The sequence below is a fragment of the Vidua macroura genome, chromosome 3 (assembly GCF_024509145.1).
Source record: "Vidua macroura isolate BioBank_ID:100142 chromosome 3, ASM2450914v1, whole genome shotgun sequence".
In the NCBI taxonomy this organism is placed as follows: Eukaryota; Metazoa; Chordata; class Aves; order Passeriformes; family Viduidae; genus Vidua; species Vidua macroura.
In genome coordinates this window covers 9,460,008-9,487,095 of record NC_071573.1, presented here as the reverse complement: position 1 = coordinate 9,487,095, position 27,088 = coordinate 9,460,008, and the positions used below count along the sequence as shown (strand labels likewise).

At 37.4% G+C, this 27,088-nt stretch overlaps 1 protein-coding gene across 3 annotated transcripts; it reads left to right on the top strand.

Moving 5' to 3' along the window:
- The first annotated feature begins 311 nt into the window (after positions 1–311).
- Positions 312–26,716, top strand: CEP43 (centrosomal protein 43). Of its 3 annotated transcripts, XR_008436196.1 has the most exons (13): positions 312–2,781; positions 11,106–11,159; positions 13,000–13,054; positions 13,686–13,774; positions 15,626–15,760; positions 17,313–17,396; positions 18,855–19,072; positions 21,694–21,803; positions 22,377–22,445; positions 23,185–23,224; positions 23,854–23,947; positions 24,412–24,788; positions 25,771–26,716. XR_008436196.1 is itself a non-coding variant. In XM_053972916.1 (12 exons), the coding sequence occupies exons 1-12, from the start codon at positions 2,692–2,694 to the stop codon at positions 24,484–24,486; spliced, it is 1,113 nt and encodes a 370-aa protein (XP_053828891.1). In that variant the 5' UTR covers positions 312–2,691; the 3' UTR covers positions 24,487–26,716. The 3 variants fall into 3 exon arrangements, 2 of the variants coding, with proteins under 2 accessions (XP_053828891.1, XP_053828892.1); XM_053972916.1 differs by having other exon boundaries at positions 24,412–26,716; XM_053972917.1 differs by lacking the exon at positions 23,854–23,947 and having other exon boundaries at positions 24,412–26,716.
- The last annotated feature ends 372 nt before the right edge of the window (positions 26,717–27,088 follow it).

The following is a 27,088-nucleotide window of genomic DNA, read 5'->3' as shown; positions in this document are numbered from 1 at the left end:
CAGGGTCCTGTGCTCCAGTGCTAATCTTGTTTGAGGTGCAACAGGGATTTGCTCTCTGAGAGTGCCAAATTACCGCTTTGCACTTTGTGAAAACTAAGCTCAATGACAAGTTTCCCATTAGGGTGACTACGAAGAGAGATCCAAAGCTACTCAGAAATAGTGTAGGCCTTTAATATAATAGGACAAAGAAGCCACAATTTTATGTTACAATATCATAAAATAGTGCATGTTAATGGACACTTATTAAAAAGTATGTTTTTGTGAAGTATGCAAAGATAGACAACGGACAGCTACACTGGATAACCATCTCCTCGAGACTTTCATATTTGTCTGTCTACTATGACCTTTTGTTTCTCTGTTGTCTTTTATCTCCTGATTGCTGCCTATTAGCACTCATGATGCTATGAAAAAAATGAGGAAATGTCAGAATATTTGAAAAGTTTCTTTTAAATTTCATGAAAATTATGTTCTCCTCAAAAAATTCTGAACAAATGTGGTAGTACCCTAGATTTCTATATGTTTATATGCTGAAATGCATGGCCTGAAAAAAACTCAACCCAAAATGAGTTGAAACGCTTCAAAAGAATACATTTTTCCAGCTTTCAGCTGTTTACATTAGGATTTAAGAATCAAGATAGACTTTCAAATTTTTTTCTCCATAACACAATGTGTTGTTTTGCTTTGATTATTCCCATTGCACAAATAGAACAAACAAATCCAGCTAGACTTTATTCCTAAAAGTGTGGTAAAGAAACATTTACAATACTCTGAGCAGATGTACACATTTTGGAATATATGTATATTCTCATGTCCTAATTTTAAATCAGTTGACTTAGTCCATGGATTATTTTGAAAGCTTAAATTTTATTTAAATTGTGTTAATAGCCTGTAGCTATGTGTTTCTATGATTTCCACAGAGTTGACTTGGGAATTACATAAATTCAAAATGGAAACATTTCCTTCACACGTGAGACAATTTGAGGCAGCACATTGCAATAGGACACTGGACTGTGCTTTGCTGCCCTCAAGCTGATGGATATTTAGCTATATAATAGTCTGCTGTTTGCATAGCTCAAAAAACATTATCTGTAGAATGGATTGAAAATATTCTACATGTATTTGAAAGCTGGAAGGCACTGTTTATGAAATGCTAAATGAATCTTACAAATTATAAACTATCTTCTGCATCTACTGATTTGTCTTCCTCTGCTCTCTTTTCTTCATGAATTATTTTATCAAGTGGGTTTTTTCTTTCCATTAAGTTTAGAGATCTAGTGAACAAATAATAACTGTAGCACCAGACATTATCTTTCTCCCTCTACTATTTGTTTCTGACATGGTTTTGAAAAATTAAATGGAAAGAATTGTTAAGTGCTTAAGTACAGTGTTGTGGGTTTACTTTAACACAATTTTGTACTGAAGTGAAAGACTGCTAATGTTTCTGAACTTCACAATTTCAAAATACAACACTATATTCTTTGGGCAGCTGTGGGAATGGGCATAGGATTCCAGCAGTACCTCCCATGTGTCCAGCAGAAATGGGGTGGAGTGATGGACACCTGTCCTCACAGGCTTGGCCAAGTCTTTCGAGTATCTCTGAACAGTCGGTGTATGTGTTTTAAAACCAGCCTCCCGCAGTGCCCTGCTTCGCCCGAGGGCCGTACCTGCTCCCTTGGAGCATTCCTAACTTACAAAATTATTTGTCGTACACTGGACTTCTCTTCAATAAAAAAATTATAAGCAGTTCAGCATGGAAAAAATGCCACATGTAGTTCTGCAGAGAAAGCATTACAATTTACAAAGCTTTATACTTTTTGTTTCAAGGAGCAACAAGGAACATGCTTGTTACGAAACGAGGGCTCTAGAAGCCCCTCTAGGTGTTGTTCAGTGCCAGGCGCCCTTGTGGGCAGCAGAGCAGGCTGGTGAGACCTTGCCCGGAGCCCACTGCTGCCGTCAGAAGCTGCTGGAGCGAGCGTGGCCCTGGAACGGGGCTGTTCACCCTCAGCCCGAACACAGAGCAGCTGCCAGGTGTCGGAGCTGTCCAAGCGCTTCTTGAACTTTGACCGGCTCGGTGCTGTGACCACTTCCCTGGGGAGGCCTGGGGGACCTGCTCCAGTGCCCAACCACTCTCCGGAGGAAAACGTTTTCCTAGTATCTAACCTAAACCGACTCAGCTTCATGCCATTCCTTCAGGTCCTGTCACCGATCACCACAAAGAGATGGCTGCGTGCCCCTCTGCTTCCCCTCGCGAGGAAGATGTAGACTGTGTTGAGATCTCCCCTCAGTCTCCTCCAGGCTGAACAGACCAAATGAGCTCAGCCGCTCCTCGTACGGTTGCTTGGGTTCGAGCGTGGCGGGAGAAAGGGAGGGACGCAGGGCGCGCCTGAGGGGCCGCTTGCGGGCGCGGGCGGCCGCGCAGTTCAGCCGTTACCGCCGCCCCCGCTTTGAACTTCCCGCCCGCCGCCCGCGCTGCCCGTTCGCCGCCGCAGTTTCCAGGCTCAGCGGGCGGCAAAAGCGCCGGGCGGCCGCGGCCTCTCTGCGTCCCCTCTCGGGGCGGTGCTGAGGGCGGCCAGCGGCGCGGTCCGCTCCGTTCCCTTGGGTCCGCCCTAGGCTGGCGCCTCCGGCGGCGGCGAATCTGCCGGGCTGGTCCCGCCGCTAGCGCGGTTTGGGCGGTTGTCAGGGAGAAGCAAGATGGCGGCCGCGGCGGCGGAGGAGGACACGGAGCTGCGGGACCTGCTGGTGCAGACGCTGGAGAGCAGCGGGGTGCTCAATAAGATTAAGGTGGGCGAAGAGGGGCCTCCCGCCGGCGGGGAGCGGTGGCTGGGTCTGGCGGAGCTTCGCGGCCCTGCGGAGTGTGGGAGGACCGAGGCTTCCCGTGCTTCGTCCCCTCTCACTCCCGCTTGCAGCCGGTGTTCCCGGCTGGAGCGTTCCCTCGGCGTCGCGGCCTGGTGGTGGCGCCTGCTTTCCCCGTGGTGTTCCCCGGCTGCTCGTGGTGGAGCTGGTGCGAGGGCCCGGGGCCTGACCATCGCACGGCGCTGCCCCGCGGCCGCGGGCATTCGGGATCCTCCGGGCGGGCAGAGCGAGGGGAGCGCGGGGCCGCCGCGGGGAGCCCGGCCCCGGCTGTGCGCGTTCGCTCTCGGGTAGCGTGTGGCCGCAAGAGCTCCCTTGCTGCCGCCAGACTGGCTGGAAGCAGTGGGCTGCAGCGTGGTGCGGGACGGGGCGGGTGAAGTTAATCCCTGCTTCGATACGGAAAGCCCTTACTGAAAATTTCAAGCGGGAGTTGTTGTGGGTCGCTATTTAAGCACTTGTTCTTCTTGAGTGTGGGTTACTTCAGTTGTGCCTTGAAGGCTTGCTAAGTCTGGAAACTCTCGGGGGATGCTGCCTGCTTACAGGGAACAAATAGCGAGCGCTATGTTAAGAAAATTTACAGAAGATAGTGGAGTGCACGCTACTACTGAGTCTGTGGTGCAGCATGAGCTTGTGTCAGAAAGGGTAGGAAAATTGGTTCCATGGATTCTTGTTCAAATTAAAAGCTTGTAGGAATAATTATTGTGTATAATAGAGACCAAGTTTCCTTCAAAGTTGGAGGAGAAATGTAGTTTTCAGATAAGGGATGGTGGTGTTTTTCCAGTGTTAAGTCTCCAGAGGTAGATGGTTGTTGCTGATATTTCAAGAACAGTTCAACAACTGAAGTGGTTTATGGAAGTGAGAGCATCTTTGTGTATGTACTTTCAAGTTTACTGTATTTTGAACTAGTCATACTTTTCAGCAAAATAATATTCAAAACCACATTGTTCATCACTTTCAAATTGGATGTTCCTTAGTTAAGTTCTGTAAGAGAATGAACATTCTAGCTGAAGTAACTGTGTTCTGAGCAGTGAGGCTTTTCTAATACATGTCAGATAGGCCTTTTGGGCCACCTGTTAACCACTCACCTCCTATTAAACAATGAAAGTATGGTGATAGTAAAATTGTAATTTGAAAAAGCATGGCAAGGCAGTTGGGTCACATGGAGCTCGTGAACCATAATTTCTTAATTCCTACCTTTGTGTAGTATGTAAAATTTCATACTATGGTTGCCAGTCTGTTGAGTTTTATGTGAATAAATTTATTGTAGTTCACTATTCTATAATGCTTAGAGTGTGCAGTGTCCAATACTGTGTAAGGTGCTGTTATGGCAAATTAACAAATGACTTAGAAAAGTACAAAATGCAGCCTCCTTGCCAGATGATGTCTCTCCTTAATACAAGGTGCTACTGTTTAATAACTGGTATGCTTATGGCTAAGGCTTTTGACTGGAAGAACTCATGGTGGTTTTTTTCTTAGCTGTAAACCTTAATTGGCATGTGAGTTTGTTGAGTGTTGTTTGGCAGTGTTAATGACTTAGAGATTTTGTTCTGCTATTACTTGACAAAACCCTGTTGCTGGAAGAATTAAGATTGAGCAAGGCTTTTTAAGCTGTCATCTTTTAATTGAAATTAGATTACACCATCCATTAAAAAAAGTTGCAGTCATTCTTTTATTAAAATTAGTTAAACTTGATTTTGTTCAATAGTGCTTATCTATTATGTGTCAATATTTTTTTATTATGTGGTAGAACTGAACATTTACATGTTATCAAAACTGATGCTAGTTTCACACTGTAGAATGAGAACTGATCATTTTTCAAGATGGATGAGGCTAGAAAGCTACAATAAAGGAAAAAATATATGGTCAATGTATAGCTGCATTGGTATGAAGCACTGGAAGGATTAGAATTCAAGGGGAATTATTTCAGTGGATGGAATGTATCAGGGTGTCACATTTTGTAACATAATGAGAGTAATTTTTAGAAAGAAACTTACTGTCATAATTTAGTTCTCTACTAAGACACGATTTTTATAATGGCTTGCAGTTTATTCTTATTTTGATATTAATTTCTTGGCTGCATTGTTGTTGATGTAAATTATTTATCTCAAAAATGTTACTTAGATGACATTTTAAAAATCTGTTCATAATTTTTGTATTTGTCTTAAAGTTTGCGCACTGAGGTAATTAATAAAGTAATATTGTTAAAATTGGAAGTTGTATAAATGTATTTACTGCTTGCAGTTGAGAATTTCCTGTATTCTCTAAAATGCAATATGTGTGTATATGTATATATACACACTTAAATGTATGTATATAGTACAGATTTCTACTATATGTAGTTTGTTGACCATTGGAATTAGTCTGATGAATGAAACAGCTTTCTAATGAATTCTGTAAACACACAATATAACTGTAGATATTTGTATTTCAGTGAAAATTATCAGTTTCTGTGTGATAGTGTACAAATAGGAGTGTTCTGTCTTGAAGAGAATGTGATCTTTCTCCTAGGGAAGCTGTCGTCATCTGAGCAAGAGGAGCCATTATGCTTCTTGTGTGTTTCTTTGTTATCTTACTTTGTTTTGGTTTATATCTTTTAATCTCTTGCTTCGGAATACTTTTAAGTTTATATTACCTGAATTTTGCATCTTCTCTGGAACTTGCTGATGCTGCAGTTATGTGAGGGGGGTTAGCATCACTAATGTCATATGCCTAGGAGAGCTTTTGGCCAGGTGGTACTGCTAATTTCTTACTAATTTGCTTCAAAACCTGGATGGCTGAGGTACAAGCTCAGTGCAAGTGGTGTGATGTTAGAGAGGATAAAAGAGAGCATGTACACAGGTCATTTAAAATTGTTCTGCTTGCTTTTGCATCTTCGATCCATGTATGGTAATGAACAGTGCTTTTAAATGTCTTAAAATTATTAACTGTCGTGATAAGCATGCTGTGCGCTGCAGTGTAACCTCCTGTTTTCTGCCTGTTGTGATGTTGTTTGTTTTGAAGAAGTTCATACCAGAAAGTCAACTTAATATTTATTTTTTTTTTTTTTTTAGTTTTATAAGTCAAGTAAAATATAACCATTTTTAATTTTTTTCAAATAAACTAACTGAAATTCAACATTTAAATGTTAATATGGTCCTCATCATATTCTCAGGGAGGAGTCTAACTGGTTCCACTCCTAGTCCAGGACTTTGTTTGTTTATGTCTAGGAGATTATGTGTGCACAATCACTGCTTTATGTCCCTTAGCCAAGATTCCTAAGTATAGCAGGCAGTGGGGGAGAGCATACCCACCACGTGCTCAAGGATGAGAACCTTTACAGATTTTGCAGATGGAGATTACAGGAAGGATATTGCTGAGTAATGTTGGTAGAGATGTTCCCGGTTATGGTTTGACACCATCCTTGGATTTGCATGTAGACTGGGAGAGGTGTTTATCCTGGTGCACACAGAGGTTTAGCCTGGGTTGATCACCAGCAGTGAAACAGCTCAGTATTCAGCCATGTCTCTTTCCAGCACAATGCATCTGCTCTCTATCTACCAAGGGGTATGAGAGTTGTTTTGGAGTTAGGAAGTGGAGATACTGAAAGTCGTGCAGAAGGGTGCCCATGTGCCACTAAATTTTACAAATGCAAGAGATTGTTTATGCTTGGGCATGCATGGGCCTGTTCCACAATGCTGGAGCAGACGGTGGTTACACATGCCTGTGATTTAGCTGGCAGGTCCCTGAAAAATCTTATGCATTACTTTAATCATTTCACTTCCCTAAACCACATATTTAACCACAGCATCCTCTGATGCACATCTTGTGAGTGCAAGTTTGCAGGAGATTTTGCACCTCCAGCTGGCTCATTGCAGATCTCTGAAGTGTATCCCATATTGGCACTTGGTGAGCTTGCCTACCCCTTGTTTCTTAGGGAATACAAAATGCTGCCTGTATGGCTTCAAAAACTGTGTTCAGCTTGCTGAAGTGGGTTGAGAAGAGTGGTAGCATATGCGTTTGACAGGCTGAAATTTATATTATGGTTTCTGCTAGTGAGTCTTGGATGAAAAAAGAAGCCCAGGACTTCCTCTGCAAAAGCTGCAGAACTCTTAAGGGTTCGTAGAAATGTTGAGAGATGCACAAAGCAGACAGCAAGGCTCTGTTAGCTAGCAGACAACGTCATACTCAGCTGTGCTACAGGTACAAAGTAGTTTATGAAGCTCAAGTTCCCACTTTTTTACTTAGTATTCCACAGTGTTGGGAAACCATTGCTCATTCATATGAAATATTGCCCCAGCAATAGAAAATATGAATAAAGTTTGATAGGAAAAAAATATTTTGATGAGATCTCTTTGGAGGGTGTTGGGATATGGGGATTGAAGGTGAATTGTGTAGCTGTACAAAGGAGACAGAATGCAAAGAGCAAGCCATATCCAGAGTTTGTGCTTGTTATGAGAAATCATCTTGGCCACTGATGTGCCTATGTGCTTTGAGGTGTAGAAATGTGTTTGAAGTTTGCAAGTATTTTCCTGTCGGAAAATACTGTCTCAATTTTTTTCTTAGGAAAATCAGATCTCTTGTTTAAGTCCTGGACAAATCTATTCTAGCACAGTCAAAGACAAATACTACCAAAAACAAACAAACAAACAAAAAACAACCCAGAAATTCCATGGACTTGCTAAATATTATACATTTTGGAGTCTACAAGTGGGAGGTAGTTACAGGTTACAGGTAATCATTCAGTCCTGAATGGTCTCTGTCTTATCCTTTCACTTTTCATCCAGTATCTGCTATGTAAGATGCTGTGGATGGCTTTATGGCTTTACAAGCATACTGCTAAATCAGACCAATAACCTTGCTAATGTAGGTGCTGGTTGTCTTCCTATTAAAATCAAATTTCCAAATTAGATAAGCATTTTTTGAGATGCCACCTAAAAAGTGTGTTTGGGGAGCTCTTGAGATAGTAAGAACTGTTATCCTCTTTTTCAGGGAGCTGCAGACGGAGGGAGCTGTTTTCATGGACAGTCCTTAGGGTACATGCAAAAGGGTCTCTATTTCCAATAGGGTAAACTTACCCAGGTTCTAAAGAGGGATGCTGTAGTTCAGTGCAGAAAACACACATTTTTTCATGGATTTCAATTTCTGATTTACAGTACATTAACAATCAGTAAAAACCAGTGTTGTCTGATGAGCTGTAAATGCCTGGGAGGAAAAGGGGAAATTTAATTTTGTTTCAAAACACTTACCCATACATTTCTCTAACACAGGCAATATTTGTCATATATAATGATAGCCTTCCTTGTTTTAGCCAAGTTCAGTGAAACCAAATTGCTGTTTCATTGACATGAGTTCTTGCCTGATAAAACTTCTTAGGGATAGAAGAGAATGGGTGTCTTTCACAGTATGAGAAAGAAGTCTGTCGGTTTGATGAATGTAAAAATGATAGACACTTACTCATCAACATCTGTCTCTTGACATAATCCTGTTTTATTGAAGACTTAGAAAGAATATGGCTGGGGAATTAGAATATCAAGCTTTGGTCTGCCTTTTTACTAGACGGTGAATAAAATTCTACACGGTGTATTTGGATTGTGTTGAGCACTGCTAGCAGAATGAGGCAGTGTGGAATAGCGAAATGTTGAAATGACAAGCATAGATTGTAACAATGTATGAAACACGTACTGGGCTGGTGCCAAAGGGTACTAGGCCAAAGAGAAATGTAGTCTGTTCATACCCATTAAAAACAAAAGAAGTGTGAGAAGAACACTGTAAGTGGATTAATCTGTGTAGTTATAACCTTCATATCTGCTGGTGGGAGCAAATTACTGTGGCCGTACCTGATGATGGTGATCTCAGTCTCTGGTGTTTAAATTCTCTGTGACTAGCCTCAGGTCCTGAAAAGCCTATATGACATTGTCCATCCTACTGGTGTAGTATGATTCATCTTGTAGTAGGGTGATTATTCCTTTGGCCTCAGCTTTGTTGTTGTTGCTTTTTACTTTCTGCATGAAGATGAGAATTACTGCTTTAACCTCACTCAAATTCTAGTGTGTGGTTCTTTGTCTAAATTTATTGAGATGATATTTTGAGAATATTGTGCTATGATCTCAGCAGTACCCACCACAAAGGATGAAGGTCAGTGTGTTGTTGTAGTACTGTAAACTTTCCTTGTGGGGATAGTACTGGAACATGTTACTTCAAACACTGCGATGCTTACAGGGTTAGAGGGTCGATTCAGGGCTGTGTATCTTTGGAAAGACTTTAGGGTGGTATTCTAGATGATGCAGGTGAGCTAAAGGGACATGTAAATACCAGTGGCATTATCTTCTGGTGGTCAACTCCTTACCTTAAGTTTATTAATTAGGCACTAAAGTAAATAAAGGTGAACCAGCTATTCATGGAGAATGGCAACATCTGAGAGAAATTGACCATGTGTCATTAAATAGATAAGAGGAAGAAAAGCACCTCCATTAGGAATTAAAAGCCAGTGGATTGGACCTAGAGGAGTGGAGCAGGTAAACAATCCCAGTTAAGTGAAAAAAAATGAGTGTTTGATATTGTTCCAGAATCTCAAAACAGGTCAGACTCTGGATTAGCTGATGTACTGGCAACTACTTTCAGACAACTTTATTCACTGGTCCCATGATCCAGACCCTTAGGCGGGTTTACCCCTACCCTACCCACATGCATTGACTGGTGTGTTTTATTTTGAACAGTTGTAGCAGCCAGTCAGAAATGCTTTGTTAGTTTTATTATCCTATTATGTAAATATATTTGGTTTCTGTGGCCTAAGTGAAAAGAAAGCCTTGCTTTCAGGTTTATTTTAGTGAGGTAAGACTAAATAAATAAGTTATTCGCTGCTGGTTGCAAAGTTAAATGGAAACTGATTTTGTAAGAATAATATTTACATTAATGGGATGTGTAAACAGTCTCACTGATTGACAACTGCACCCCAACACCAGAAAAAAAAAAAGGTAAGAATAATAAATAAATTATTTGCTTATAAGAAGATTTTCTGATTGAATACTGTATCCCAGCAACTGAAAAAATGTGATTGCAGTGTTAGTATGACCATTGCGTATAATTGTTGTAAGCATTTTACTCTTCTTTTGGTGGGAAATCCTTTTAGCTTTTTTGCATTATTTTTTGTCTTTCAATAAGGTGTCCAAAGAGAAGTTTCCTTAAAAAAGAAGTGTTTGTTTTTCCCATGAAAGGTTTTTTTGAGTTTGGGTTTTTTTGTTTGGTTGTTTTCTGAGTGGGTTGGGGTTTTTTTGGTAGGGTTTGGGGTTTTTGCTTTGTTGGGTTTTTTATGGGTGGGCATTTCCTTTTGGTTTTATTTTTTTGGTGGGAGGGACCAGTTACTTCATGTTTAGTTACCTCTTGTAATATATATGAGAAAGTCCAGACATTCTTTATATTGGGCTTATTCTTAATTATGGAAATAAATCTTTTAAATTCTGATTTTTTTTGCTGTTGAGAAAACTTTAATATGCTGTCTTTTCTAGTTTATTACTACAGTGTTATCTACTGACTTCAAAATGTCAGATTAAGGGTTGATTAAAGTGGCAGACTAATTCATCAAATGTATGTTATCCATTTGACGTGTTCAGTGAAAGTAGAAGAACTGAGATGCTTACAAAATTTTTTAAAAAGTAGGCAAAGCATAAGCTTCAATATTCAAAGTAGTTCTTAGAAGAATTCTGATTCTTTATAATAATATATTTAGAATCAGGTAGGTAAACTATTACTACCGGGAGTATTTGAATGACTGTGATCATGTTCTTTTCCTTGAGAAATTCTGGGGTTTGAGTGTAATCTGACAAGAAATCATAGCAATTTGTATATCTTAATGTTTAGTTTTTAATGGCTTATTATGGCCTATTTGTTCATATTTCCTGAGTGAATTGTAAATGAAGGGTAGGTGTTTTGGAGCTGCCTGAAAGAGATGGATGTTTAACTGTCAGAATAAACTAATAGGAGATAATTTAGGTACTTTGGAATCTTTTTATGTACAAAGAAATAATTTAGGAAGTCTTGTATCAAATTATGCTGCCCCCTGCCTTGTTCTCAGAGTGGAAACTATTATTTCTCTGCCTCAAGTAACATTGCCTGTAATCTTAAGTGTTTTAATTGCACTGATATAGATTACAGTCCATGCCAAGTTGCTTGAGGAGAAACAAATAGCTGTAAAGCTACTTGCTAGCTCTTTGCATCCTATTTGCTTAGGAAAAAAAGTGCTTGTAGAAATGCTGTTTGTTTTGTTTTTTGTTTGGCAGGCAGAGTTACGAGCAGCTGTGTTTTTGGCATTAGAAGAACAAGAGAAAGTAGAGGTAAGAGAACTGTAAAAAACAAATCAGAAAGAAAAAACATCCTTTCTGTAGAATTAAATATAGTAGCTTTAATACTTTCTATTTGTGAAATGTAACAAGATAGAAATATGTATTTCTGCATAAGATGTATAAAGAACACAAAACAGGACTATCAGGGTGTTTCCTGATGTTTAAAAATAGGAATTGTTAAATAGCCTTTTGAAGTTACAATTTTAAGTGTCTGTCTCTGCTGGGTTTATATGGCTTCTGTCCAGTTGACCAGAATGGCTAAATGTTTTCTCCATCAAATACATCTTTTAAAAAAGATATCTACTTGACTGATCAAGATTTTATCAAATCAGAATAATTTCTTTTGAAATTGAAAATGCTTTACTGGGGTGTCTTGACAAGTATATTTCAAAAGCAGTTTAGTCCAGTAAAATGCCAAGTATGCTAATGCTTATGGTATTTCCCTTAAGGATGTTGTAGGTTTGCTTCAGGATCATTTGCTTTAACACTTAAGGATGAATTCTTAATAAAGAGATGGACTGTGTACTGACACCTCCGCAATATATTAATATTTAGGGAATGAGATACTGACACATGGTGGAATAAGAGTACTGCTGTGGTATACAGATACCAGTTTTGTGACCTCTTCTGCTGCTGACTTTACTTCATTTCCTCTGTCTTTCCATTTTCTACAATTGGGGTGTAGAGAGTGCTGTATGTCCAGCCTCTCTGCTTCAAAAGGAGAGGAATGGAAAACTGATCTATTCCTCTACTGGTTAACCGAAACAGACAATATTGGGATGTTAGTAAGGATGGGAAGTAGTTATTCTATGATTTGAGATTCCATATTCCAGAAATTTAACATAAGATGGCTGAAGAAGATGTGGTGGAAGAGTAATATAGAGTAATACAGTGCCATCTCTTTATGGGAAGCATCAGGATATTATAGAGCACCCAGAGAACAACCTCCCACACTACCTGGAGAGTAACAGCAATAGTTCAAGTAACAAGAAGAGAGATTTGCTACAGTACATTTCAGCTCACCATTTCTCAAAAAGCTTACACGTATCATGATATTTAAAATTTGCACTACTGACACTGGTGACATGTTAATACTTACCATGACTCTGAATTCTAAAATATTAAGCAAGATTTCCTTTTTTCAGGTAGCACTTTCTTGTGTGTTAGCATTTGCAACTCTAGTGATAAATACCTATTAACTGATCCTTTTCTTACCCAGTATACCCATTCTATCTTAGGAATGGCATTTAAAATTTATTTTGAAAAATCCCAGAACAATTTTGACAAACCCAGACACAGCATATTGATTTATTACTGTTTAAAAATTGAAGAGGGCACATCTAACAAGGGAGAAAAAAGCATTTTTCATAATATCTTTGAAGATGTTTTAATTAATAGAAGATACTGATTTGTGTTCTAATAACTATAATCGTCCACAATTCGTTTGGAAGATTTGTAAATTTCCAATTTTTAAAAGGTTGGACTGAATTGCCTTAAATTTTGCACTATATTAGAGGAGCAACATGGGAAGTTACCTGCTTAACTTACCTCTTCAGTCATTAGATAAATAAAAATCAGTATGCTATTAAGAATTTTGGTGAAATTACTTTAGCTACGAGACAAATTCAAGTTGCCTAAATAAATTTATTGCTACATAGCTTTTACTTGTAGTTATGGAATTCATACAAAGGTAGATTTTAAAGAAGTGCATTGCACGGGCAGGGCATCATTGTGCAGCAGAGTATACCAAAACACTAGCTTTCTGTGGTTTGCAGTTTCTTGCTAGCATGTAGATTACATTAATTGCTGTCTGCTTTTTGCTTTTTGACAGAACAAAGCACCTCTGGTAAATGAAAGCTTGAAAAGTTTTTTAGGTACAAAGGATGGTAAGTTCTTTGTTTAGTATATACTTCTCCTGATAATAAAAATAGGAGACAAAGGATTAAGTCTTCAAATCTTATTAATAGTGCAGTCTCCATTCACATTAAGTATGCTTTTGTTCCTTTCAAATGTCCTAATTACTACTCATTCAGAATAGAATGAAATCTATAATTTTTAAAGTTAATATTGCTGAAGTTATATTTTTAATTAAGGTGATTAAGGCATTGAAGTTAGTATTTCATGATGCCTTATGGTTGTGCTAACTCAGAGACATTCTAGACCAATAGAAACAGCAACCAGTGAAAATTAAGAGTAGAGGTACAGGAGTGAATGCACATATATGACAAATGTCAAAATGATGTTTTAAAACAGCTGAATAGTTAAAGAAACCGCTGCATGTGAATTTTGTAAGCAGTCTGTAATGCTCTTGCAGTATTACTGGCTTAACTGATTTTGATATTGATGGCCAAGTTCAAAATTAGGGAGTTAGTATACAAACTTGCTATGAGGTGGTAGTTTGCTGGATGTCTAAACTATGTCTGTACTGAAGCTATGTGTGCTGGTGTTACTGTTAAATCTTTGAAATAAGATTTGTTTCTGTCTGGTGTATTCTAACTCTTCCTATTTTCTTTTTAGGTCGCTTGGTAGCAGGTCTTGTTGCAGAATTTCTACGGTTTTTCAATCTTGATTTTACTTTAGCTGTTTTTCAGCCTGAATCAAGCACAGTAAGATAGACTGGTTTTATTTGTATACAGTGCTCACTGTTTGAAGTGCATGGCAATGAATGCAGAAGCTATGGCAGATACATTTTTCAGGAAAGTGGGCTAATATGAATATTTCTCTTTATCAAAATCAATGCTAGATAGTAATTTAATTTTGAATTAACAAGCTGATAATTTTTGTGGAAACATGTAATGGTATATGAATCCTGCATACCCCTGCAACATTTTTTGCCACTAACTTTACTATGTCATAATATTAAGTTAGTGTTGTTACATGAAAACTAAAATAATGTCAGTCATCTGCTCTGAAAGAAATTTCAGTGACAAAAAAGGATTTTGTGCAGATATACTTGACAAGAAGTGTTTGAATAGAATAGTTCAGTTGGGAGGGACCTACAGTGAATATGTGGCCCAACTGATTGCTTTAAGGCTTTAGGTATTGAATTAGAGGGTTTTCATCATCTTTGTCTCTTTTTATGATATAAAGGTTTTAATAATAATTTTGAGTTTGAAGCAGTTTCATTTCACTGCAGAATTTCTCATTATATCCCAAGTACTTTTTTTTTCTTGACATTGGTTTAAATAGTTAATGTATTTAAAATCCAATTTTTTCAAATCAATCAGTTAGTTGACTTCTATTTCTCAGAAATTCATGTTTCATTTTAGGGGTTTATTCAAAGACAATCCCATACAACTTTGTTCTTTGCCAAATATTCTTAGCCAAATTAGTTGCTAAGTTATTACTAGAACACATCTGTACAAAGATTCATGTTCATGCTACCAAATAGAAACAAGTAAAAACAGCCACGCTTTGTATTGTGTTGCCACTCACTCTTGGGAGCAGTGCTTCATTTGCATTGTAAAGGCATCTTATGCTCTTTGAAACACTCCCTTCTGTTTTCCAATAAATGTGTCCATTTCACGTATTGAGGAGCATAAAGGAAATTTGGCCAAAGTTAATTGAGCTGGCCAAGACTGCTGGGTAGGGTGCTGAGAGATTTGATTTTGTCTTTCTCTACTAGCCTCTGCCTCTGAGCAGTTTCTTGTGCTGTCTCTTTATCCAGTGTGCTTGGCTAGTAGTAGCTCACTTCAGTATTTGCTAGACCTGTGTTCTGATAGGAAGTGTCACAATATGGTCATAAGAGATCAAGATGAACTGGTGCCCTTTGCAGTGTTTCTATCTGGGGCTGTGCTAACCAGCCTGGGTTTGCTTTAGCATTCTGCTTCTCCTGTAGTATGAAGTTCAGTTTGAAAAAGTGTTTTTGGGGTTTTTTTTGGGGTTTTTTGGATGATACCAAGTAGCTTTCATCCCTTTTTCTGTCCAAACCTATGTATTTTTTAATGTGGAACAGAGACTGAAAGTAAGTGTTAATCTGTGCAAGCATAGCTCTGTATGCATAGGAATGGTGACTCCCCATCATCCATGAATTTGCTGGGACCACTGGCCAGGTGTCCTTGGATCCACTTTTAAATGTGATAGGCTAAAGTAATTTGGCCATATAAATTCTTAAATTCCAAAGCATGCTAATGATGGCTTCTTGCATATTTAAAATAACTTTGCATGATCTGTGACAGATCAGAAGTAAATTATGCAATAGACGATATCCAAAAGAGGTGTAGATGAGGCACTTAGGGGCATGGTGTAGTGGTGGACTTGATGATCTTAAGGGTCTTTTCCAACCTGAGTGATTCTATGATTTTATTACTTTAGTCCACCAGCAACAAGAAAACATAAATAATCACTGTTTAGTTCAGGTAAAGCTGTGTTAAATAAGACTTTTTTGTATTACAAAATTTATCTTTTGTTTTCTGACAGTTATTTTGATGTTGTTCTTTTTTCTTCTATCCCCCCAGCTAAATGGCCTTGATGGTCGAGAAAATTTAGCTCGAGATTTGGGAATTACAGAAGCAGAAGGTACTGTGGGTGGCCCCCTGTTGTTGGAGGTTGTTAGGAAGTGTCAGCAGAAAAAGACTTCAGGTGGTGGAGAAGTAAGTAATATTAAATTGAAATTTCTTTCTTTATAATTATTTATTCTTTCTTTTAATGATGAAAAATAAACTGAAATTATGAACACTTGGCTATTGTTGTACTATTATACTGTTACAGGTCTTTATTATATTATGCCTTCAACTTAATCAGAGAGATAAGAGATAAACTTTATGACTATTAATACCACCCTAGGGCTCTTTATTAATATTCTACTACAGCATAGTAGCACAGAGTGAATCTAGATAAATGACACAAAACACTGTCACTTATTTTCTCTTTTTTGTTGTTGTTTGGTAACACTTTTATCTATACCTGTTTTCCTTAGCATACTTCTAATTTTAATATGACCTGAAAAGCCTCAAATGAGTTTTGTCAAAAACTTTAAAGCTCTACTGAAAACATATGTACTTAAAATTAAATATATCAAAGTATTTAACTATTTGAAGACAGTGACAGTAGTTTTTGAATGGAATAGATAATAAATACGTTGATTAAGTGAATTAAACCCAACCAATAGCATTTGATTGTGACTTGAAAGAAAGTTCTCTACACCCAGGAGGTATTCAGTGTCCCAAAGAAAGCTTAAATTCAGGAGTAGTTGTCATAGACTTCTTAACATAATAATTTTCTGTCACATGAAAGCGGGATTTCCTTGAGCCCTTGTATTTCCTTGTATTTGTCTGGGAATGCCCCAGGAAAGCCAAGACTCTTGTGCTTGCCAGTCTGTCTGTGTCCTGTTACGGGGACTCCACTGAGCAGTCCACTGTATTGGAGGGTGTTTAACTGACTTGCTGAGGGACACGTGCCAGCAGTGTATTGGAGTCAAATCCCATAGTGCAATTTAGAAGGGAGAGCCCCTGCTGGATCTCCTCACTCTGTGATTTCCAAACTGTGTGTGACTATAACTTCCCAGTTTTCTCTAGTTCTACTGTTAGTTGTCTTCCCAGTGTCAAGGTTTGCATACTGTCCAAGTGAGGGTGGTAGCTTTGTTTCTTGTTGGATGCAATTATCATAGGATCAGAGAATCACTGAGATTGAAAGAGACCATTGAAATATTATCCAGTTCAAGCATCAGCGTAGCACCATCACTGTAACCCCTAACCCACAGCACCCAGCACCAGATCCAGATGCCTCTTGAACACCTCCAAGCATGGTGACTCCACCACCCCTCTGGGTAACCTATTCCAATGCCCGACCACTGTAACAGTGAAACATTTTTTTCTGTTATGTAATCTGAATTCCCCCCTGTCTCATGTTAAAGCCATTTCCTCTGGACCTCTCACTGTGGGCACGGTAGAAGAGTCTGCTCCCCACCTCACTACATCTCCCCTGAGCCTCCTCTTGTTTAGACCAGCTGCCTCAACTGTTCCTCTTAGGACATGTTTTCTAGATCCATCATGAGTCTCGTTGCACTTCTCTGGACATGTTCAATATCTTTTCTAATGAGAGGGGCCCAAAACTGAATGCAGTAGTCGAGATGCAACCTCACCAGTGCCAGTTATTACAAAATCAAATATAAGTTTTAGTAAGTGCTTATTTGAAACTTCTTAGATGGCTCCAGTTCTAAGTGACAGCCAGTGCCCCACATCAAAATCATCTGATGGACGGTCAAGTGCACACTCTATACCAAATAAGGTAAGATTATATATAATGAAAAGCTTTGTAACATACATGAGATGAGTAAAAGAGGGAGCTCTTGTGAAACTGCAGATATGACAGCATTCACTTAAATGATCTGCAGTTTGAAAATATTTATTCCACTCAGCAAAACATTCATCTATGATTCCAAGCAAAGATGAACTGTTGTGCTTATACTTTTCTGGCATGACATAGTACAGGCCCCAGAACAGAAAAGTAGCTGTCGCTTCCCTTTTATTGTAGCCAGGCTATCATCAAGCTCTTAATTTTCAAAAACAATTCTGTTACTCTAGATAGGAAATCAAAATATTTTTATTACTACCACTTGTGGGTTTAAGTACTTTTTCCTGCCCTAGAAAAACTGAGCTACTGCCAGCAATTGAATGTGATTCTGTGACTGAGCTAAAATAGCCTTGCTATGAAAAAGACCTACTAAGGTAATTTTAACTTTCATGGCCTTTAGTTTGAAAATTTGGCTTCAGCCTTCTGAATGAAAGTTAATGACTGATAAAAAATACTTCAGACAGTACAACCTGCATACATATTGGCTATCTGGATTAAATAATACTTTTTGTTTTGTTTCAAATTGTGCTGCTATTAGTTTGTAGAAAGGAAGCTAGTGTCATAAATCTTTTACTGGCTTAATGTTAATAAGTCTAGGAGAAAGTAAAAATAGCAGTACTCCTTGCTAGGTAATAATATAAAAACATTTTTCTTTCTCAGCACCTTGATTATCTAGGTAAATTAGAATATTGTTTTTTGGGCCACACAGCCATGCTAAGTTGCAGTTTGAGTTGTGTGACTTGATGTGAAAGGTTGCATATGGAATTGTCCTTACGTTCCAGACTTTAGGACTGAGCCATAAGCATGAGAAGAAGATTGAAAATTATGTACAAAAGTCTCACTTTTGTCATTTTTGGTTTTAGTATTTGAGAGAATGTGTCATTAACTCTAGTTTTCTTATGCTTATTACTTTAAAACCTAATACTATATTGCAGAGATTACAATTTAGTAGGGAATTTAGAGTAATTTTCATGGGTTTAAATTGATTTCTTTTGAAGACAGTGGCTATAACTAAGAACCTTTGTTTGTAGAGATGTTGCAAAAGACATGAATAAAATGTAAGAATCAGTCTGTTTGTAGATTTCTTTATTTGATAACTAAGATGTTTTAAAATTGCTTGCTTTTATAATAGAAATGATGTAGATAGCATAGCAATGCACAGGCTGGAACAAAAGATTTTAATGGCAGCAGCAATAAAGAACACTTTGTAAAGTGATAAAACAACGTTTTATGGTGTGACTCTTGACGATACTAATGAACTTGCTTCCTTTTCAGGAATTTGAGGTAATATTTTAAGAAGTGATGCTAGGTGTATGTTATGTGTTGTGCATTTATATATACACTTAGAGTATTACATGACATGAATACTTACTCCTGTCTTTGTCTTTCAAGGCTGCTGAAAACACTCAGAGTGATACAAGTGTCTCATCAGGGGAAGCAAGCAAAAGAAGTATTCATTTTCTGCCTAATGAAACAAAACTAGATCCTCAACTAGAAAACAAAGACTTGAATACCAAAGAAAAAAGTGATCCAGTTGTGGATGAAGATGATGTAGAGGGAGATTCTTTCTTTGATGATCCTGTACCCAAACCAGAAAGAACTTATAGCTGGTAGGTAACATGGATGTTCTTAATACATGGTTTATTTTGTCCTCTGAATGCTTGCAGACCTTTGAGAGCTATTAGTTATTTGATTATTTGCTTTTGTAAGTGTTCAGATCTGGAACATTTTATTTCCAGAATATTAATGTCTCTGATTTTGTTGTATTCTATTCTATGCACAGTGTTCTCTGGGATCTCTTGGATGTACTATGAGTGGAAAAACCTGTATCACTTTAAGATGCATCAGTTAGGGTATTTAATATTCCCAGCCTGTTTCTTTGGTGGAATGAACATGTATGAGGCACAGACTTGAGTGTTTCTTCTTGCAACAGAGCTGCAGTGATCATCTGTACTAAAGGAAGTGGACAGTGACAGGGACAGTGCATTAAATATTGGTACAGCTTTGTAAGGAATACAAAAAACACTCTAAACAGTGGTTTTTGTCTTCCTCTAAATGGCTCCACAGACTGTAATAATAAGGAAAGTTTCCTTACAGCTGAGGATTTTCTCTTCACATTGCAACACTTTTTGTGTTTTCAGTGAAGTGTTGTTACTGCTGCATGTGCCAATTTTGCAGATGCATGCAAAGCACTTTTTTCATTGTTCATCTGTAGAGTCTGATGACTGAAAAATGCCATTTGAAACAAGAACTAGTTACTGAACTATGCAGCAGCTTTGTTATAAAACCGAAACATTTGTGTTATGTTATCTTGAAGCTTAACTTAGATACCACTGTATTGAGCAATGCTGCAGGATCATTTCATGGTGTTCTTTTGCTGTGCTCAAGTAATCAGAGAACTGCTTCAGCTTAGCAGACATTAAGAAGAGGTTGCAGGATCATTTGTAAGTCGGTTTGGCAGTTGACTTTTCCCCCACTATGCTGATAGTGGGCAGAGCAGCACAAGCTTTTTTGTATTAGTGCTACAGTTGATGCTTAGTCTTAGAGTAGGATCCTTGGTGCTTGGTGCTTGGTAGAGCACAAAGTCATCATACCAGGTAAATGAAGTCTGTCTCTAGTAAATTAACGGACTCTTTGTAAAAGATTATTTATAATACAGCCTTTGTTGGATGTTTTTTGTTGGAGTAGACTTTTTTTCCTCAAAGGGCAGTGATTGTACTCTGGAAAATACTGTGTGTTACAACCCTACTATAGTATTTCTTTTCTCATTGTTAATATCAAGATTAAAACTGCATCTGAGTGCATTTACTCCTCCTTACTCGAGAACTTGTTTAGCTAGCCTTTAACCAAAGTAACCATTGTAGCAGATAGTCTAAATGGTAAGTTGGGTAAATTAGAAAAGACTGTAAAAACTTTTGCATAATAATATTTACTAATTTCTTATTTTTTGAGCATTTTCATATGACAGCAAGGGAAATTTTCTTTGAAACTGGGTAAACTAGATTTCTTCTAAAAGACAATCCGAAAAACAGGCTAATTATTTAGTAAAGTAAGGACTTTTTTTCCTAGTAGAGAAACTCCATACAGAAAAAATTGTTTCCAGATTGTCTGTCTGTAGTAGTCACAGTCCACAAGTAGTATTTTGTAGCATGTTACTGTGATGCAGCTATTCTAGTAACATCCCACAATGAGGTGTGCTGAATGTTTTACCAACAAATGAGCTAGAAGCTATTTGTAGCTGAGCTGTGTGTGCTGAATTGCTCATTTTTACCTTCCTGACAACTGTTCTAGAGGGCAAAACCCCTCCCATATTCTTGAGGTAGAATCCCCTTTATGGTACTTTGTGCTGGTGTGCTGGGGTCCCAAGGGGTAAATAAGTAGGACAGCTGCCAGCATTGCTTTCTTTGCAAAAAAGGTATTTTCCTTATGGAAATCTTGGCTTTCATTTAAGATGGGTTCAGAGCAAGCAGTTGCTAATGACAGTGTGAGGGATGATCCAGGCAATCATTATCTCTATGTCTCTGACCCATTGTTCAAAATTTTGAAGCACTTTAACATATGATGTTACACATGATACTTTGGTGATCTAGATATTATGAATTATTCAAATTATGCCCATTATTAATAGGAATGGAATCAAAAGAGTAAAAAGTTCTGGAAATACTAAATATGAAAATCTTGGTCTCTTTTTATTTGTGTTTATTTATCCTTTATTTGCAAGTAAGATTTGAACTAGGTAGTAGCCAAATGAACTTCAACATACGGTAAGATCTATCTTCCTATAACCAAGAGGTTTTTGTTCTCTAAACTGACTGCTCTTAGAATTAATAGCTTCATCAGAAGTAATTTCTTTAAGACATAAAACAAACTGAAGTACTGATTTATGTCTGAATCTTTTTTCTTTTGGCTGCATTTACATGTGGGGATGATGAAAGGCCCCTAGACATAAATAGTGATGCTGATGAAGGTGCTCTGTCTGTGGGAGAAGACAGGCGGAAGTCTTTGCATGGGTGAGAAAGTGGCTTTCTCAGTCAGTGTTGTGGTTGACACTTGTGCCAGGGAACTGCCTACTGCTTTTAAGGTTGCAGTGAATAGGGCTTTTTCCTTGTTCTTTTTTGCTGTAGTATTGCTGTTTTAGTTTTATGACATTGTAATAACAGAAAAGAAGGTAATGATGCATATTTTACAGCTCTTATTGGGAGTGGAGTATTTATTTATTTGGTTTTTACAGGAAAACTGAGGCTAATAAAGCAGGAGGTCTAGCATCCCTTTCTGATGCACCGGCTCTAAAAAGTGGGTTAAGCTCCCTGACTGGTGCACCTTTACTAAAGGAGTCTGATAGTAAGTTTTCATAATTTTTTGTGTTTTGATGATTGTAGAGGTTATTTCTGTAATGCAGTGAATGAGCTACAAGTTCAGATGGAAGAATGATTATGTGGCCCCCTTCTGGTTGTAATGTGCTTTACAGTAGTGCTATTTTAGGGTGGTGGCATACTGGTTTGGATATATTGTGCTACCACTGGGGCATTTTATGCTTTGGAGCATGAAATACTTATCTACATCCCTTTTTTTTGTCTGTATAGAAAGGACTATATAATTCTACTGCTCAGTTTTAAATGAAATTGGCTTATTCCCTTGTATTATCTTAAATTATTTGTACCAATTCTTTAGAAGTGTTTGCTTTCATGTTGTGAATCCCTGAGTAGTAGGAAATTATTCCTATTTACTCCTCGAGTTTTTAACTATTATCAGAGTTCAGCTGTGAAAATATATGATATTGCTGTACTATACTATAAAAGTGCATAAGGTTGAAATAAAAGAACAGGTGTTATAAATGCTTAGTTTGTATGTGTAAGTGGGATCTTACTAATGAGTGACAAGTCCAGTTTCTGATATAAATGCTTTTGTTTGCAGATTTGGATAGAAACTCTGTTTTAAAAGACCTGCGGTTGGTGAATGCAAAGCTGGGATCACTAGAATTAGGCAAGTAACTGCTAAACATGAGGAAGCTCTGATATTTTTGGTTGGCCATAACTGATAAATTCTGGCCCAGTTTCCTAGAGGAATCTGAGAAACTCAAATACACATACTGAGCTAAAATCTTCCCGTTTCTACTTATGTTATTCTATTTAACATAGATTGTGAAGCTTAATATGGTTAAAAGCGACATGTGATCTAAAGAAATCCAAAAAAATGCAAACTGGTCTCTTGTGGGTTAATATTTTACACATGGAGCAAAAATTTGATTCATTCTGTGCATGCATTTACTAATACCAAGTGATGAATTTTGTTGTTGAGGTTTCTACGAAAGGAGCAGGTTTATATTTTTGTTAAAAGATAGCCTGGTAAATATTACTGCTTTTCAGGTGCATATTTAGAGGCCCTCCACACCTTTGAAAGTTGCTTTTCTTTTGGTGCAATATGAAGAAGGTGTGATGGAAGAATTCTCTCAAAATAGAACTGTCAAGTATTTAACTTTTGTATTCAGCAATGCAGCTAATGTCCTGAAAATGTATGTTCAGTTTTGAAACAGTTTATGTTAATAATACTGAGATTAAATAATGGCAAACATAACTAATCTTCCTAATCAGTGTAACTAATTTAATCTACTCCCACTTTTGCTGGTCATCAGACCATGTATTTTGGTGCAGGAATAGATTGGGGGGGGGTTGTATTTCCTGAAGAGAACTTGTTTGATTAATAGCTTTTAAATCTTATTTAGGAAATGGAGATGATGATGAATATGCTGATGACTTCAACAGGTAAGAGAAGGATCGTACCTCAGTAGGGTAGTACTTTATGCAGTATAAGCATATCCACTAGCATATTTTAATTACTTCATAATATGACAGACAGTCACTATCACTGAGTATTTCTGAACTCCTTTAAACTTCAGTTTGCTATTTTAATAGATTTAGTTACCAGTTAGAAAACCAACCAAAACATATCTCTTTTTATATAGGGATAATGAGTTCCTTAAAAACGTACTGCTAACTTCAGCATGATTCTGTGTTGGGTTCGTTGTGGAAAGGGTTTGGTGTTTTTCCTGAACCATGCACTTAATAATGTTTTAGCAATTAATGCAATTAGTCAATAATTATGTTGTATGCTGAGATATACAATTGTAAATAAAGTTGGTAACAAATATTTAATAACCTCATGCTTATGATGTGAAGGTATTGGTGTTGTAAATTGCATGATTGAGGCCTAAGTATTTCTCAGTATTTATTATGGATTTGTTTAGGTAGAAAACCTTTAGTTGTTATGAACTTCACATCTGACTTGCTAGGAGGTGCAATTCCAATCAAATGCCAGGTATAAAATAAATGTCATACCTGGATGTTTGATAAGGAAATACTATTTCTGTGCTTATGGTTTGCTTTCTTTTTAGTACGAGTCATCGTTCAGAAAAAAGTGATATCAGTATTGGCGAAGAAATAGACGAAAGTTCTGTGGGAACAGAAGAGTCAAATGCCAGTGATAAAGTATGATTATTTTTGAATTGTTGTTTTTTATATTCTTCTGATCTTGTCTTGACTTTGTTTCCAACCTTCTGTGAAGTAACATGCTGTTATCTTTAGTTCCTAGGTTGTATGTTAAGGTCCATTATTCATTACATTTTGGTTTTGACACCTAGTATCCTTGCTAAGTTAGATGCTATACTGATTAACAAAATCCCAACAAAACAAAAATCCTGCAACAGTTGTTCACTAGCACAACTCACTGTGCCTTTCTAGGTGAGTAAAATGTATTGGAAGCTGGTTCAGTGCCCAACATACAAAGGTTTACCCCAGTATCTCCAGATCTGTCTGAGTACCTCCTAAAGGATTGTGTAATCTCACTGAAAGAGCTTGAGGCCAAAAGGTATATGAAAGCATATGAAGGAATACATGACATAATTCTTACTGGTTTTGTGGTTTCTGAGTTTGCAATTTTTTTTATTTTCTAGCTCGAAAGCATCACTCAAGACCTTACCATTTCTCAGTTAAGCGACGTTGCAGATTATCTAGAAGATGTGGCATAGAATTGGACAGCAAAAATGTTTCGTTGTGCTGGATTAGAAGACTGCTGTGGACTATTAATTTCAGACAATCACCTTTTGCTGGAATGTCCACTCCCTATTTGTGCCTTGTGTTTCAAAAATACTGTAGGTGAAGAAGGTTTTTAAATACTCTGAACAAGAACTCAATGAAATAGTGTGTTCCCACTTGACTCTGATATCAGAATTACTTTCTTCATTTGATTCAGCCAAACTTTTCACAGAAGGACGTGGATTTTCCAAGCAGAATGTCCACTGCTGGCAGTGGACATAATAAAAACCAATTGGTAAGAGAACATCGAGAAAGAGGCATGTGGCTTTATAGTGAACTTGCACTGTTATTTTAACAGTCAAATTTTTTTTAAAGATAACCAAAGCAAGAACCTTCAAAGGTAGTGGTTCAATTTACACTTCTTTTAACACAACCTTGTCAAGTCAGCATGTAGTCAATATTTATGGTAACTCTAGCCACAATACCTAATTATTCCAGACTTACTTGAAACTGCTTCTTTACAGACTCCTCTGAAAGTTGGACTTTACCTTTTTTAAAGGCATATTAAATTGAGAGTATCTAAACTCTTAAACCTAAATTTAGCTATATTCAGGAGCTAAATTTAGCACTAGTCTTAACCCAGAATATTCTTGTTTAAATATGTTTGTCAGACCATTGATGTTAAGACTTAAGCTGTTTTTATATATGCTAATTTCATCAATGTTATCTGTTGTTAAATCACAAAAAGTAATTTTGTAAGGATTCACAAATCAGTAACTAAATCTTATGGGATAAGTTTTTAACAGTGTGTAATATTTAGTGGAGCTTTTATTTTTGAGGGTTCTTCATGTGCTGTAAGATTACTTTCATTCTTGAAAATATTTTAAGTAAAAATGAGCGCCAAAAAGTGAAACTACTAAACTTCTACTTTTCAGATTCTGACTGCTGTACAAAGTTCAATGCAAATATTTTAAAATACCATACTGAAGACATTATGGACACTAAGTTCTAGCTAAGAGCAAATTCTTGTATTTTCATGATGCTCTTGCAGAACAGGGTCAGTCGTGGCAGGGTTGACACTTCTTGAATGATACTGTTGCAAGTGGCACTGCTATAATGTGTAGGTCATAGACATTTGTAATACTGAAACAAGACTTCAAAATGTGCACTTTCTGAACATTGTGAACACATCTGGAAAATAGACATGTAAGTGAATATAAATAATTTTATTTTTAATGTCATTTTCTTTTTTGAGAATTTGTAATTTTCTTTTTCAGGAACACTGTTGGCCTGTCATCAGTAGTCACCACAGTGGAAGTAGCATGCTAAACTAAAGCCATTGGTTAAGTATATAAAGCTGCTACTAGCACTAGAAGCTGACTTAAATGTTCTTTTGCACTGGGCCAGCAGGCCTGGAGCAGTGCTGGGAAGTTAGGCTTGTACATTACATAAATGATAGGAGACAGCAAAAGTGTGCCTTTTATTTATGTGCACCCCAAAAATAGCCAGCAAAAAAGCATCAGAGTATTTAGTCATGGTGTTAACTTTTAACTTTGTGCCATATTGTAGCAGCTGAACACACAGGAGAATTTTTTTCACCCCAGGAAGTCAATGTGCCATAACTTCAGATAGGAACAATGCTGTAATATAGCCTGTGTAAAAAATTTATTTAAGGGTAGGGGAACCTGTGCCTCAAGATAATGTATATGGAAAAGTTTGGATTGGACTTTTTTTCCTTTCTTTTTTCCTTTCTTTTTTCCTTTCTTTTTTTCTTAAGAGTATCAGCATGTCTGAAGGAAATAAAATTTCACATGAACAGTTGCTTTTGGCATTCATTTTTAAGGTATGGAATAATGCAGAGGCGGTGTTGTTGGCTTTCTTACATGCCTTGGGAAAACATGATGTTCCATTACCTGTTAGCTGTAGGATATGGGGCAATTTGTCTTACCAAAAGAAACTAAAAGTTTATTAAAATACTTATAATTGCATTTGAAGATGTGGCCTTTTCATTAACTAATTTGATGTTTTAAGTGTTAACATGACTTGTGTTAACAGCCAAGTATTGTTCTCTTATCTTGGCAGTTAATTGGAGACCTTTCACTTTGGCTCTAATTGAAGGAAATACCAAAAAGTGGTGTGTCTTCATACTGTTCCTCCTGTGAACTTTTACTGAATTGTGTACAATAATTCAAATTGTAAAATAAAGCTATTGTGCTGGCTAAATCGTGTTTTGAGACTTGTTGAACCAGAAATCTTAACATTTAGATAAAATAAGGAAGCTCTATGGAATTTGAGGGTTTTTTATGAAAAATGCTTTTTTTATAGTCCAGTCTGCAACTGAGAATCCTTTTAAGCCCAATAGATCGTGCAATTTTTGATAATGAATCTGATTAAGACTTGACAGAATTACATTAGTGGTATCAGCCCAAGTTGTCAGATGGTTTATGATTCAACAAAGGAAAGAAACCCAACAGTCTTGACTGGCAAAATTTTGTCTCATTTACCATTGTTAGAGGTATTTAAACATAAGTGACAAGTTAAGCTCTTTTGAATGCTTGTTTCACTGTATATTTCAAACCATGTTGTTTAGTATTT